The sequence below is a fragment of the Girardinichthys multiradiatus genome, chromosome 12 (genome assembly GCF_021462225.1).
Source record: "Girardinichthys multiradiatus isolate DD_20200921_A chromosome 12, DD_fGirMul_XY1, whole genome shotgun sequence".
Taxonomy (NCBI): domain Eukaryota; kingdom Metazoa; phylum Chordata; class Actinopteri; order Cyprinodontiformes; family Goodeidae; genus Girardinichthys; species Girardinichthys multiradiatus.
Window position 1 is genome coordinate 28847614 of NC_061805.1, and position 14646 is coordinate 28862259.

The window sequence follows — 14646 nt, forward strand, 5'->3', positions numbered from 1 at the left end:
AATATGAAACAAAAATAAAAGAACAATACAAGTGTTTTCATGAAATGCATTGCACACACTTTTGCTAGTTGTGTGTGAAGGACAAAGTGGTTTCAATTCTGATTCTTAGTAACATTGGTTACATTTACTGGATGTAGTTTAAGAAGAAGCAAGTATCAGATTCTGACTGTGTCAGCAGATGCTCCTCTACTGAAATGATAAAAAACATCTTGATCTGATTATTCCCAACTGCAGCAATAAGTTTTACTTTTTTAAAAAATGCACATGTAAGAGTACATCCAACCGATGCTGAATTGTGGATACACAAAAAAATAAACTAGAGATAGATGGATAGACAGTGATACAATGTGACAGTAAAAATACCTTTCAGTCCAACCTTGGCCAGTAGTGCGTGAAGCTGCAGCATAAGTTCCTCACTGGGAGGAATCTCTTTGCTGGCCAAGATCAGAATCTGGAATAAAATTCCCGTTCCTCCTTTGGAAACAAACACTCCCACTCTGCGTCCTCTGCCTAAGACAGAAAACCAAGAATAGGACTGTATCAAATGAGCTGAAACTTAAATCAGGACAAGGTTAGAACCACTTGGAGTAACATTGATATAATTTATCACTACTACCTTATTAATTGGGGAATCAAATTATACTATGTATGCTTTAAGAACATGTATCAGGTTTTTAAATTGTTTTTATTGCATTTATAAATAAATGCAGGAGATCTCATTTTAAAAAGCTTGATATTTTAAATTTAGTGTGAAAAATAAATAAATCAGGGTGTCCTTACCAACTGTCAGCAGCTCACTGAGGATGTACATGATGTTCAGGGTGGTCTGAACATCCCTGCTGTTCTGTCAAAGTATGAAAAATGCTTCATTCTTGCATCTTACAAGGTTGATGTATACATTTTTTTCTTTTATGGTCTTTTCCTGTCTATTGGATTACTATGTTTCCCAGAAACATATTTCACAGGTTCTCAAGTGATACTTATTTTTAGTACTGAATAAAGGATACTTGCTTTCTAAAACTTGCATCTGAGATGTCATACTGCCTTTAAAAACCTCCATTAGGTGGTTGACTCTCAAAAGGGACAATATAATACTGTTCATTCAAAGTAACTTAATCCTACTGTTGCTGACTATTAGAAAAATAATCTTTTGAAAAGATTGTGCTACAGTGCTGTGATGTGATAGTCTGTGGTTGAGTGAACATGTGCTGACCTCCAGAGAAGCCAGGATGACCTCCATTCCACTGGAGCCTTTGGACATCACCTCTTTTCCGCTCCTCTCTGTAACGCCACACACAGTAAAAATAATGAGACATTTAAAAGCAGAAAATGTTGTTCAATTGAAAAAGGCTAAAAAAGATTGTAAGCACTTAAGTAGGTGATGACCACCATTACAAGACTCCTGAGATTCCATTCTGAGGCCAAAGAAACTCCAGAGTCCTTCAGAGGCTTGCAGATTTATTTCATGAGCCAACATAATGTAATATCTCAACTTTCCAGCATGGCAGCCATCTTAGCTGGAGAACTTGGGCTTGTTTTCAGGAATTGAAGTGTAGAAGATTGTCTCGGGTTAAATGCTTCAAAGGAAGGACTCCCATTCAGAAATATGCAGACCAATGACTCCAAGTGCCACAACACAGAGCGCAACGGCTCGCGTTACAACGGACAAAGAGGGAAAGTGACTTCATTCTCTGTTGTGGACACCTTTAATTTACTGTATCTTTACATAGCAAAGAGTTGTTTGCATCCATATAAGTTTTCAATAACGCATCAGTTTTAACTTTTAAAGAGTCTTTAAACAAACTTAAAAACCACACTGCTTACATAAGATCAAATCACCTAGTCAAATGAGGAAGATTTTCAACAGATTATCGGTACTTGAGAAACTCGATCTATTATTTTCCCTGACTCTTAATGTTTTTGCAGTACCTAACATTCATTCTTGTTCTGTGAGTGTGAACAGATCAAAGACCTACTGAAAACAAGAAAACAACCAGAGCTGGCACTCTTTAAAATATGATTTCTCAACAAGTTTCAATGAAAAGAAGAGAATACAGGAAAATGTATGTAGAAAGAAGAAAAAACTAAAAAAACTGGAATTGAATGTGATGTTAACAGTGTTATTAGAGTTTGTTTAAGCCAGTATATTATGCCAGGATGGTGAATCTATTGTAAAAAAAAAAAAAAACAACAAGTGGAGGATTAGTTTACTAGATGGTGATTTTAGACGATGTCTGGCAGGAGTGTTTGGCACAACATGCAATAGATGGTGCATGCGGGGATAAAATGTGCAAAGCATGCAGCTCTTACAACTTGCAGTGAGGAAAAAACGCAAACGTTACACCGGAGACCAACCAGGAGTCATGTTTGTTCAGTCTGTCTCTCCACACAGAAAGGAGCAGCATCTTCTTAAAACATTTTTATCATGCCAGGCTTTTTAAAGAGCTTCTAAACAAATCAACACCTAAAAGCTGATTAATGTGTTGCTGTAAAAATGCATACTAGAACAAAATGACCTACGTTTGAATATCAGCACAGTGAATTGTTACATTTTTATTCCATTTAAATTTAGAGGTGCACAGAAATTTCAGCTGTTGAACGAACTCTACAATCAGTTGGTCTTAGTTTTAAAATATTTTCAAAAAGTGGCTGTTCCCTCAAAACCTAGTATGATGTCACCTCTACTCCAATATTATTTTTTGGCCTCTCAGAGCAGAAAGGCTAAAATCAAATATTTTGAATGCTGTTCTTATAACTTCTAAAGTCAGTATCAACAGGACAAAAGTGAACGAAAATTAAAAATCCACCACAAAATTCTGTTCAACACCTCAAATCGTCCCAACTTTCTTGTCATTTTGGTAACTAAAAGTCAAATATTAAACATTCAAACCATAAAGTCAAACTCAATAAAAATCATAGATGATGTTATCATGAAATTCCATATTTTGGACAATGTTTAGTTCTGAAAGGTAAGACAAAATTTATTTCAACTTCCTTAGTAGTTTTCTGGTGTATTTATTCATTCTTGACCCTACCTGATGACCCTGCAGAGTCCAGTGATGGATAATATCTCCTGGTGTAGCGGTAATCCATTTTAAAACAAAAAGTCTAATGCTTCTCAGATGGCTTGAAGGAGAATGTGCACAGTTCTCCAAAATGCCAGCTTTACTTCCACTGCAGCAAGTCAGAACCCTTCTGAGTTTGACAGGCTATAGTAAATGATGCCAAAAGGTAAAGAACTCCCGAAGCTTCATCGGTATGTCTGTATCCCCTCAAGGTTAGCAGTGATCTCCTGAGATGTTAACACAATCCATCTACTCTTCTACCATGTGTGCACAGATATCTACACTAAGTAACAAGCACCTCCCTTTGGACTCTGCCAACAACTGAACCACTGCCTGCCTCAACAGAAGACTGACAGTTGTTTAAGATGCATCTCTTCATATAAAGGCAGTGAGACATAAGAGAATACATTCCTGTGACATGGAAAAAAAGAGACTATAATAAGCCTTGGCTTTCCCTTGTTCTTTCTTTAGGTTTGCCTTTACTGCCTCCAAAGCCCCTAAGACTCGGAACTTAAGACAGAGTACAGAAAGGTCCCTCTTGGAGTGTATAGTTACTGTGAACAGGGTCACAGCCCCCCCTTCACTTCCCTCCAACCAACGTCATACTCATACACGTTTCAAGTTGAGGTTGCAGGGGGGGCTCTGACAGATAGCAAAGCAGTAGATGAGAAGGGGAACAGCTGTATATCATGATTGATAGAGTTACAGACAGACAGTTTTCCACTGCGCCCATCAGTCAGAATGGATTAACAGCTTTCCTTTGAAGAGAGGAGAAGACCCAAATTATAGGAAGAGGACAGATGATATTCAAGAAAGATAAGATGGAAACAAGGTCAGAGAGAATGCAAAGCATGCTGGCAAGGGAAAACGAATGAGTTCTTAATTTTATTACATAAAGGAAGAATTCCCTGGTTGATTCTCTGAAAATTGCTGTCATTCAAAAATATTTAGAGAAGTACTGAGAAAATGGTTGGTGACCTGAGTCTGATTATTTTCAGCACGGCTGGTTGAAAACTCAAAAATCCAATTTTTTTTCAGTTTCCTTTCAACCATTCCCCCTGAGTGCCTCAGTGTGGAAGTTGGTACTGAAGGAAGAAGATTCGAAGTTAGCTATTTCCAGTATCGGTGAGGTGTTTCCCAGGATTTCCTGCAAGTTTCAGTAATTCAATTTAAGACTTTTTAAAACTATTATTTACATTTTAAAATATAAATAACTCAGATTAGTTGAGTGCATAGCTTTAATTTGGTTAATAACTTAAGTTAAATATAACCTAGTCAACTTAAATTAATCTTTTTCAATTGGCATGTTATTCCACTGCTTTCATACCTTGGTCATCCAACTTCCACACCTTCTTACAGTAGATAGTAAGGTTTATAGTGGTTACTGCTGCAGGTTGTAGCCTATTAGAATCCCTAATTATAAGCCAAACCTGGTTACATATACACTTTCTTATAAGCAAGCAGTGAATTAAATTAGAAGAAAGTTTTCATTGTAATTGCCTAAACACTAAGCCAGCTCCAGCAGAAACTGACTTGGTTAATAAAGAAATGTTGACCGACATACGTACAAACCAATTGAAGACCTACTATGATTTTGAGGTCTTTAAAATTCTCAGACCTAAAACTGGGAAACAATAAGGACTTAAGAATCTGCAGAAAGCATGGTCTAAAAACAAAGCCAGAGGAACAACAGCAGTGTAAGAAGCTATTTAAATGGCCACTGTATTTTCTACGAAGGCGTGTGGGTTGTTCAATTAGTCTGGCACAATGGAGAGCGAGTCTTCGTTGGGTGCCTATCATTTAGCTTCTTGGCCATTCCTTTATGTTCAGCCTGTAAGTCTAAGTACATGCTGGAGCTGGAAATGTTGACAGATTTTACAAATCTCCAAGTCAAAGTAAGGGTCTACATTTCTGAGGGAATACACACACAGACTGATGTTTGCAGCTAATAATGCTAATCACTAATGTCAGATAGTAAAGACAGTTAAAATGTAAACTACTAATAATTTTGTCTGTTTTAAATTAGAGAAATCCTATATTGCAGTGTCTGCTGTCATGCACAATGTGATGTCACTTTGACTGCCAATATAAATAAATAATAAAAGTACACAACACAATAGGCTAGAAACCTATTTTTAAATGCTGTTTTAAAACAGAAATCAGTTAAATTACAATAGGTTTAAAGAAAAGCTGGTAAAATAATTAATGCATTACAAAACTGGGATTGGAAATTGGTCAACAATCTGTGATCGATTGTATTGACAATTTTATATATGACTCAGCTATTTTTTAGTCAACTGATTCCAGAGCTGTTCAAAGTACACTAAGTATATCCAACGGCCGTAGTTTGTCTTTACATTGCTAGTTTTGTGAGTGCGTGTCTGCCATCTACGTCAATGCCAATTTGAGAATAGCAGGCAATCTTAACATGTCACAACTAGAACGCCGAGAATGCTCTGCATATTTGCTTGATAAATGACCAAAACAAGTATCAAAACTGTCAGTTAATTTCACCACTTAGACAAATGCATTTATTGAGTGTAAGAGTGCAACAACAATGTGAAAGTGATATTTCAACTAATCTGGGTTTACAGCAGAGGCTCCCTGCTAACAGAGACACACTCATGTTACACTGTGTTCAACACCGTGAGGGGGCACAATGACTTCTCCTTCCGCTGTGAGATCAACACTCCTCTTAAAGAGTAATCGGAAACTGGGAGGCTCAAGATCCGTCAATCTACACCTCAGCTACTGCCGCACCCATCTTCACTATTTACACAGCAAGAGCACTGAACAAGTAAGTTTTTAATGGATTAATTTACTTAATTATGCAGAGGTGTCCAAAGTGCGGTCTGTGGGCCATTTGTGGCCCTTGGAATAATTTGGTGTGGCCCTTAACTAGGGCTGAAACAAATATTTGGATTAACTGATTACTGAAATAATCGTCAACTAATTTAGTAATCGTATAACCGTTAACTGGAGTATACAGACTCTAAAACATGCCATTTGCTGAAAGAACAACCGACTCAGAGCAGTAATGAAGCCAGAATTGTGCAAAACATATTTAGTATTTAAGATGGAAATCCTTCTTTATCTGTATATATACAGGTCCTTCTCAAAATATTAGCATATTGTGATAAAGTTAATTATTTTCCATAATGTCATGATGAAAATTTAACATTCATATATTTTAGATTCATTGCACACTAACTGAAATATTTCAGGTCTTTTATTGTCTTAATACGGATGATTTTGGCATACAGCTCATGAAAACCCAAAATTCCTATCTCACAAAATTAGCATATTTCATCCGACCAATAAAAGAAAAGTGTTTTTAATACAAAAAACGTCAACCTTCAAATAATCATGTACAATTATGCACTCAATACTTGGTCGGGAATCCTTTGGCAGAAATGACTGCTTCAATGCGGCGTGGCATGGAGGCAATCAGCCTGTGGCACTGCTGAGGTCTTATGGAGGCCCAGGATGCTTCAATAGCGGCCTTTAGCTCATCCAGAATGTTGAGTCTTGAGTCTCTCAACGTTCTCTTCACAATATCCCACAGATTCTCTATGGGGTTCAGGTCAGGAGAGTTGGCAGGCCAATTGAGCACAGTGATACCATGGTCAGTAAACCATTTACCAGTGGTTTTGGCACGGTGAGCAGGTGCCAGGTCGTGCTGAAAAATGAAATCTTCATCTCCATAAAGCTTTTCAGCAGATGGAAGCATGAAGTGCTCCAAAATCTCCTGATAGCTAGCTGCATTGACCCTGCCCTTGATAAAACACAGTGGACCAACACCAGCAGCTGACACGGCACCCCAGACCATCACTGACTGTGGGTACTTGACACTGGACTTCTGGCATTTTGGCATTTCCTTCTCCCCAGTCTTCCTCCAGACTCTGGCACCTTGATTTCCGAATGACATGCAGAATTTGCTTTCATCCGAAAAAAGTACTTTGGACCACTGAGCAACAGTCCAGTGCTGCTTCTCTGTAGCCCAGGTCAGGCGCTTCTGCCGCTGTTTCTGGTTCAAAAGTGGCTTGACCTGGGGAATGCGGCACCTGTAGCCCATTTTCTGCACACGCCTGTGCACGGTGGCTCTGGATGTTTCTACTCCAGACTCAGTCCACTGCTTCCGCAGGTCCCCCAAGGTCTGGAATCGGCCCTTCTCCACAATCTTCCTCAGGGTCCGGTCACCTCTTCTCGTTGTGCAGCGTTTTCTGCCACACTTTTTCCTTCCCACAGACTTCCCACTGAGGTGCCTTGATACAGCACTCTGGGAACAGCCTATTCATTCAGAAATGTCTTTCTGTTTCTTACCCTCTTCCTTGAGGGTGTCAATAGTGGCCTTCCGGACAGCAGTCAGGTCAGCAGTCTTACCCATGATTGAGGTTTTGAGTGATGAACCAGGCTGGGAGTTTTAAAGGCCTCAGGAATCTTTTGCAGGTGTTTAGAGTTAACTCGTTGATTCAGATGATTAGGTTCATAGCTCGTTTAGAGACCCTTTTAATGATATGCTAATTTTGTGAGATAGGAATTTTGGGTTTTCATGAGCTGTATGCCAAAATCATCCGTATTAAGACAATAAAAGACCTGAAATATTTCAGTTAGTGTGCCATAAATCTAAAATATATGAATGTTAAATTTTCATCATGACATTATGGAAAATAATGAACTTTATCACAATATGCTAATATTTTGAGAAGGACCTGTATTGTGTTTTATTTTTTAGGTGGAGAAACTGGATCACGTCTACAGAGGAGTAAATGTTACTAATTGAAGGCTACATATATGAAAACAGCAAAAGGAAAAATAGCTGAATAAAGCCTGCCAGAGAGGCATTAGGAAGAAGTGAGCTCATCAAATCTCATCAGCCTGATATAAATCTCTGCTGGAGTTTAGTTGCTGCACGTTACAAACATTTCTGACTAGCTAAAAAAAATAAAAGGCTGAAACGTCATTTTGTAAGTCTATATGTACAAATATTTAGTTCCCTAGCAACACTGAGCTAAAAGTAAATCAGGCTAAAACACCATGTCTGCAATCAGCAAAAACGTTGAAGATTATCATGTTCAGATTTTCAAATGAATCCAGACAACTGACGAAAATACCGCTGTTTGCTTTTATTAGAAGGTTCAGTTTGTTGTTCCCAGGTTTATTTTAATGTCCTTCAGGCTACCTTCTTTGTAGCTTTGTATTAAATTCAATGCAATCCTAGACTGAGCTACATTCAAAATAGTTCAACTCCTGCATACTTAAAAGTCGACACGTAGTGAGATTTATATTCAGAAAAAATGAGAAAACATTACAGATAAGGACCTGAAAACCATCAGCAGTGCAAAGTGCCAATTCTGCTACTTTCACCAAATAAAGCATTGTGTCCATTTTAGCTTTTTTATTTGTCACAAATAGATATTCACATCTGCTTTTTTGTAGTTCATCAAGGCATATAAAAAAATTGGCTTGAAGTTCAAACTTACATTTCAGACTTGAAATCTATTAAGTTCAGTCTTTAGCCTGAAGATGTCTTTAACTGCAGCTAAAACAATGATTTTTAGTCATATGAGCAAAAGTGAATTCTTCTGTTTAACCAGACTAGAGTTTCTCAGCTCAGAGGAATACAGCAACTACATGACTGGTTTTATAGCATTGATTTCATTCACTCGGTATTCCAATGTACACTTCCCTCCTTGTAAAGTTTGGAGTGAACATCAATCCATTTAACATCTCTCCAAATATTCCACAATGTTTGTCCCCTCAAAGAAACCTATCCTTTTAGATATTAAATTGTTTTATCATGACTGACACCAGCTACTTAAGTGGCTTTTGAATGGCCAAATCAATTAGTGTAAACCTGAATAATGATAACGGTTTTAAATTTCTTTTAAGTGCATAAATGCAAACATGCCCAGAAATGAATACTTTGGAATTACTTCACGCTTACAGTTGTCACACTGCCTTAAAAGCATCTACACCTTCTGGGTCAAATCAACATTTCTTTATTAGCCATTTACATTTTTGGCTTTTATCAAATGTGAATTATGCATTTTTGTTTACCGGGGAGGCATGTGGCATAGAGTGATGGGTGCATCCTGAAACTGAACAACAGACCAAGAATATTTGCTTTATGCAGCATCACAAAATGCAAATAATCAGAAATGTAGACAGTTACATCTTAGAGAACAGCAGATAGCTGTGCCTATTGAAATCTATTCATACTATTAATTTGATTAGCTAATGCAGTCTGTCTGAACAGACCATTATAAAAGCACCTTTTATATAAAAATATTATGCAAGTATACTTTCAATTGCAACTCAAGACACAGACCTCTATTTGCATGAACTTGCATCAAGAATACACAGCTTAGTTTTTGTAGAAACACACTTAACAATTTTAGGTGTGTCCTTATTTTGTTTCAGTTGGATTATATTGCATTTTACAACGAGCCAATTCATTAGGTATACCTCGCTAGTACGGACACTGACACCCATTTGCCTTCAAAACTGTCTAAATTCTTAAAAAGGGGGTCTAAAACACTCTTAAGAGATGAAGGTCAATATTGACATCATGGCGTCACAAATGTTGCAGCAAATGTGTCAACAGTCCTGTTCCATCTCATCTTGAAGGCGCTTTGTTGGACTAAAATCTGGTGACTGTGGAGGTCATTAGAGTACAGGGAACTCATTGTCATGTTCAGGAAACTAGTTGAAATGATATGACCTTTGTTACGTGGTGCATTATCCTGCTGGAAGCAGGCATCAGAAGATGGGTACACCATGGTTATAAAGGGGAGGGGGGCATGCTGAGCAACCATCAGGCAGGCTGTGGTGTTTAAACAGTGCTCAGTTGGTACTCTGGCCAAAAGTGTGTCATGAAAATATTCCCCAAAGAGTTAAAAGGCAGGATGGATCCCAGTTATTCATGTGTATACCAATTGATCCTCCCATCTGAATGTTGCAGCTGAGGTGAACACTTATCTGGTACTAATTTTCCAGTCTGTTTTTGTCCAATTTTGTTGACTCTGTGTGAACTGTAGCCTCAATTTTCTGTTCTTAGCTGAGAGGAGAGGCACTCACTGTGATTTTCTGCTGCTGTGGACCGTCTGCTTCATGTTTCGATGTTTTGGGTAATCTGTGATGGTTTATGCGTACATTTACTATTTAAACTACTGTTTGTTTTCCTATTATCTTAAACCAGTCTGCCCACTCTCCTCTAACATCAAGAAAAGCATGTTCACCCACACAACTACCAATTCCTCCATTTTCTTTCTTGTCAACCATTCGCTGTAAAGCTGGGAAGATGGTTGTGGGTGGAAATTCCAGAAGATCAGCATGTCCTAAAATACTCAGATCAGTTTGTTTGGCACCAGAAACTACATTCAAAGTTATGTAAACATAATTTCTTCCCCATTCTGATGCTTGTTCTCAACTTCAGCAAGTCGCTTTCACATCTAGATGCCTAAATTAGTCAAGTTGCTCCCGTGTGATTGGCTGAATATGTTTTAACAAGCCAGTGAACATGTGCACCTAATAAAGTGGTGAGTGTATCTTGTGAGTCTACTTTTTTTTTCCCTTACCCTGCGTCTGTATGAGATGATAGATCTTCGCTGTGACTTGTCTTGCTGTTTCTACATCTCTCAGCATGACCTCCCTATTCATCCTCTCCAGCTGTCCGAGGAGCATTAGTACCCTGGAGTTACTGGGAACACTGGAAAAAAACAGACATTTCAAAGTTTAATACGAAGGTTCTGTATGGGTCCATATAATACTGTTTCCAGATGTACTATGCTGTCCAAAGGAGGAAGGAGCTTCTTTGTTGCATAAATGGAGCAAAACTGCAAGAACTGAATCACACCAGAGGAAGAAAAAGATACAGTATCACCCATTTTTAAAATATCCTTCCATGATCATATATTAGACAAATACAATGTCTTACAAAATAACTCATAACCCATGAACTTCATATTTTGTCATGTTACAGCTTCAAAGTTCACTGTTTTTATTGAGATTTCATTTGAGACCAACCCAAAGTAGCAAAGTGGAAAAAATTGATACAATGCGTTGTATTTTTTTTACAAATAAAAATCTGAAAAGCTAAATCATGTTTGCTACACATGGCCCTCACATGGCTTGTGACAAACTCCAAGCAGGACCTCTGTGGCTTTTTGTCAACAATGTCTTCTTGCCAGATTTGTGGAGTGAACGACTAATAGCTTGACCTACCTGAGCTGTGAATGCAGCTTCTCCAGAGTTGCCATGGGACTCTTGACTTGTTCTCTGATGATGTTCTCCTTTCATGCCCCAAGTGGATGGCCATGTCTTGGTAGTTTTGCAATTGAGCCATACTCTTTCTATTTTTAGATGATGATTAGGAACAGTGCATCAAGAGATGTTCAGATCTTGAGATATTGTTCTTATCATAATCAGAATTAGCTTTTTTTCACCGTGTTTGCGCACACACAAGGAATTTAATCTCAGTGAAGACATTTTAAATATATAAAACAAGAAACAAAGTTTGTTTACTATATATATATATAGTACTGTGCAAAAGTTTTAGGCAGGTGTGGAATAAATGCTGTAAACAAAGAATGTTTTCAAAAATATAAATGATTGTTTATTTTTATCAATTTACCAAATGCTAAGTGAGGGAACCCAAACATACAGCCAAAGGCATTAACAACTATCTTGAGCGTAAAGAAGAATTACTGGAATTGATGGTATGGCCCCCACAGAGCCCTGATCTCAACATCATGGAGTGTGTCTGGGATTACATGAAGAGATAGAAGGATGTGAGAAAGCCTACATCCACAGAAGATCTGTGGTTAGTTCTCCAAGATGTTTGGAACAACCTACCAGCCGAGTATCTTCCAAAACTGAGTGCAAGTGTAGCTAGAAAAATGTATGCTGTTTTAAAGGCAAAGGCTGATCACACCAAATATTGATTTGATTTAGATATCTCTTTTGTTAATTCACTGCATTTTATGAATTGATGAAAATAAATGATTAACACTTTCATTTTTGAAAGCATTCTTTGTTTACAGCATTTTTTCACACCTGCCTAAAACTTTTGCACAGTACTGTCTACATACAGTGTTTTTACAAAAGAGGAAGACAAGGATTAATTTGTGCAAATGTGCATGGTATCGAGCTGGGCACTGTGGACCTAAATTGGTGCCATAAAGTTTGTTCAAAAGAAAAACATTTGAACCTGAAAAATTATTTTGAACCTCTCCCCAAAAAATGTGAAAACTGGAAAAAAAAGTTTTGCAACTGAAAAAAAAAACTGATGTGAAACTGGAAAAAATAAGTTCAAAACTACTTTTCAGATTCAAGTTTTTTTTTTGAACTTGCAGATTTTTTTTTGGCTTCAAACTTGTGGCCCTGTTTTGGCGTGGGGGGCGGGGCCTCAGATCATGACTGACAGCTCAACACAGCGGCTGAACAACATATTCCCAGCTGTTGCATTCAGAGACCATGGGAACTGGGATTACCTGTAATACATCATCAATATTCTATATATATGTTTACCAAGACATGGCCATCCACTTGGGGCATGAAAGGAGAACATCATCAGAGAACAAGCCAAGAGTCCCATGGCAACTCTGGAGAAGCTGCATTCACAGCTCAGGTAGGTCAAGCTATTAGTCGTTCACTCCACAAATCTGGCAAGAAGACATTGTTGACAAAAAGCCACAGAGGTCCTGCTTGGAGTTTGTCACAAGCCATGTGAGGGCCTCACGGCCTCATATGTGTGTGCGTGCGTGCGTGCGTGCGTGCGTGCGTGCGCGTGTGTGTGTAGGGACAAGGGTTAGTTTTTAACCACCGGCCCACGAGCTGAACCACCGGCACGAGCGCAACATCAAGTACGCAAGAGGCGACAGTGTCTGGGGCGCTGATATTTTGCTGGACCATTGTGCCCTAAACATTGCCATATCAACCTGTTAGGGATAACCTTTATTTATATGACTCATAGCTGTTTTTCCCACTTATCCCATAATGATATTAAGCATAAATTCTAATGTTTCCTTTTTGTTAGAAAAGGATGCTCATTGACACACATTACAAAGATAAATGGCCCAAGGTTTGTCATGAATGACCTGTGGCTGAGGCACTGGGTTTGATGGTGGAGCAGGTTGTAACTGGGTTGATTAGAAAGCCACAGCACACTTAGATTAAGGATGGACACCCGCTACTACACAACCTACCAGATAGACACCACAATGGTGACACATAGTCTACTGATAATCACTGAGGGAGGGCACATCCATTGCATTGGAGCGCCAGATATAAAACTACATGTGACCTTCTTTCGGTGCTCTTCGTCATCCTTTTACAAACTGCGACGGTCCGAGACGGGAGCCTCAGCGCTGATCTCTGTAACCATTCCTCTGCCTAATTTAGATTAAAGGAGCTGAAAGTTAGAAAATGTTTGACAGTCGTTCCTTTAAGAGTCAGTGTTAGATAGAGTCTGATCGCCTCTGGGAACCAGGGACTGGAGAGACTCCCGAGAGATCTGACCGTCAACAGGGTGCGGTAGCTCGGACAAGCCTCTCCTCTGCTCCAGTCAGGCAGACCAGCTCTGTTGCGCGCTGGCGAACAGCTGATCTACAGGGGTTGGACAATGAAACTGAAACACCTGGTTTTAGACCACAATAATTTATTAGTATGGTGTAGGGCCTCCTTTTGTGGCCAATACAGCGTCAATTCGTCTTGGGAATGACATATACAAGTCCTGCACAGTGGTCAGAGGGATTTTAAGCCATTCTTCTTGCAGGATAGTGGCCAGGTCACTACGTGATACTGGTGGAGGAAAACGTTTCCTGACTCGCTCCTCCAAAACACCCCAAAGTGGCTCAATAATATTTAGATCTGGTGACTGTGCAGGCCATGGGAGATGTTCAACTTCACTTTCATGTTCATCAAACCAATCTTTCACCAGTCTTGCTATGTGTATTGGTGCATTGTCATCCTGATACACGGCACCACCTTCAGGATACAATGTTTGAACCGTTGGATGCACATGGTCCTCAAGAATGGTTCGGTAGTCCTTGGCAGTGACGCGCCCATCTAGCACAAGTATTGGACCAAGGGAATGCCCCCCAAGCGTCACTCTGGGCATGCAACAGTCTGGGTGGTACGCTTCTTTGGGGCTTCTCCACACCGTAACTCTCCCGGATGTGGGGAAAACAGTAAAGGTGGACTCATCAGAGAACAATACATGTTTCACATTGTCCACAGCCCAAGATTTGCGCTCCTTGCACCATTGAATCCGACGTTTGGCATTGGCATGAGTGACCAAAGGTTTGGCTATAGCAGCCCGGCCGTGTATATTGACCCTGTGGAGCTCCCGACGGACAGTTCTGGTGGAAACAGGAGAGTTGAGGTGCACATTTAATTCTGCCATGATTTGGGCAGCCGTGGTTTTATGTTTTTTGGATACAATCTGGGTTAGCACCCAAACATCCCTTTCAGACAGTTTCCTCTTGCGTCCACAGTTAGTCCTGTTGGATGTGGTTCGTCCTTCTTGGTGGTATGCTGACATTACCCTGGATACCGTGGCTCTTGATACATCACAAAG

At 39.3% G+C, this 14646-nt stretch overlaps 1 protein-coding gene and 1 long non-coding RNA gene across 5 annotated transcripts in view; one reads left to right on the forward strand and one right to left on the reverse strand.

The window, feature by feature from the left end:
- Positions 1–14646, reverse strand: part of agtpbp1 (ATP/GTP binding carboxypeptidase 1) — a 52786-nt gene that overhangs the window by 30078 nt on the left and 8062 nt on the right. Inside the window, exons 1-5 of one of the 4 annotated variants that reach the window (XM_047380608.1) lie at positions 11292–11389; positions 10646–10776; positions 1214–1281; positions 781–844; positions 364–510 (exon numbers count right to left, since the gene is read on the reverse strand). In XM_047380608.1, coding sequence (XP_047236564.1) covers positions 364–510; positions 781–844; positions 1214–1281; positions 10646–10776; positions 11292–11326 — 445 coding nt within the window. In that variant the 5' untranslated portion in view covers positions 11327–11389. Of the gene's footprint in view, positions 1–363; positions 511–780; positions 845–1213; positions 1282–3035; positions 3396–10645; positions 10777–11291; positions 11390–14646 lie in introns of those variants that run through there. The other 3 variants (XM_047380609.1, XM_047380610.1, XM_047380611.1) reach the window with 3 other exon arrangements.
- Positions 3792–8144, forward strand: LOC124877445. The gene is made up of 3 exons (XR_007040525.1): positions 3792–3897; positions 5660–5862; positions 7801–8144. It is a non-coding gene; the product is annotated as an uncharacterized LOC124877445 (long non-coding RNA).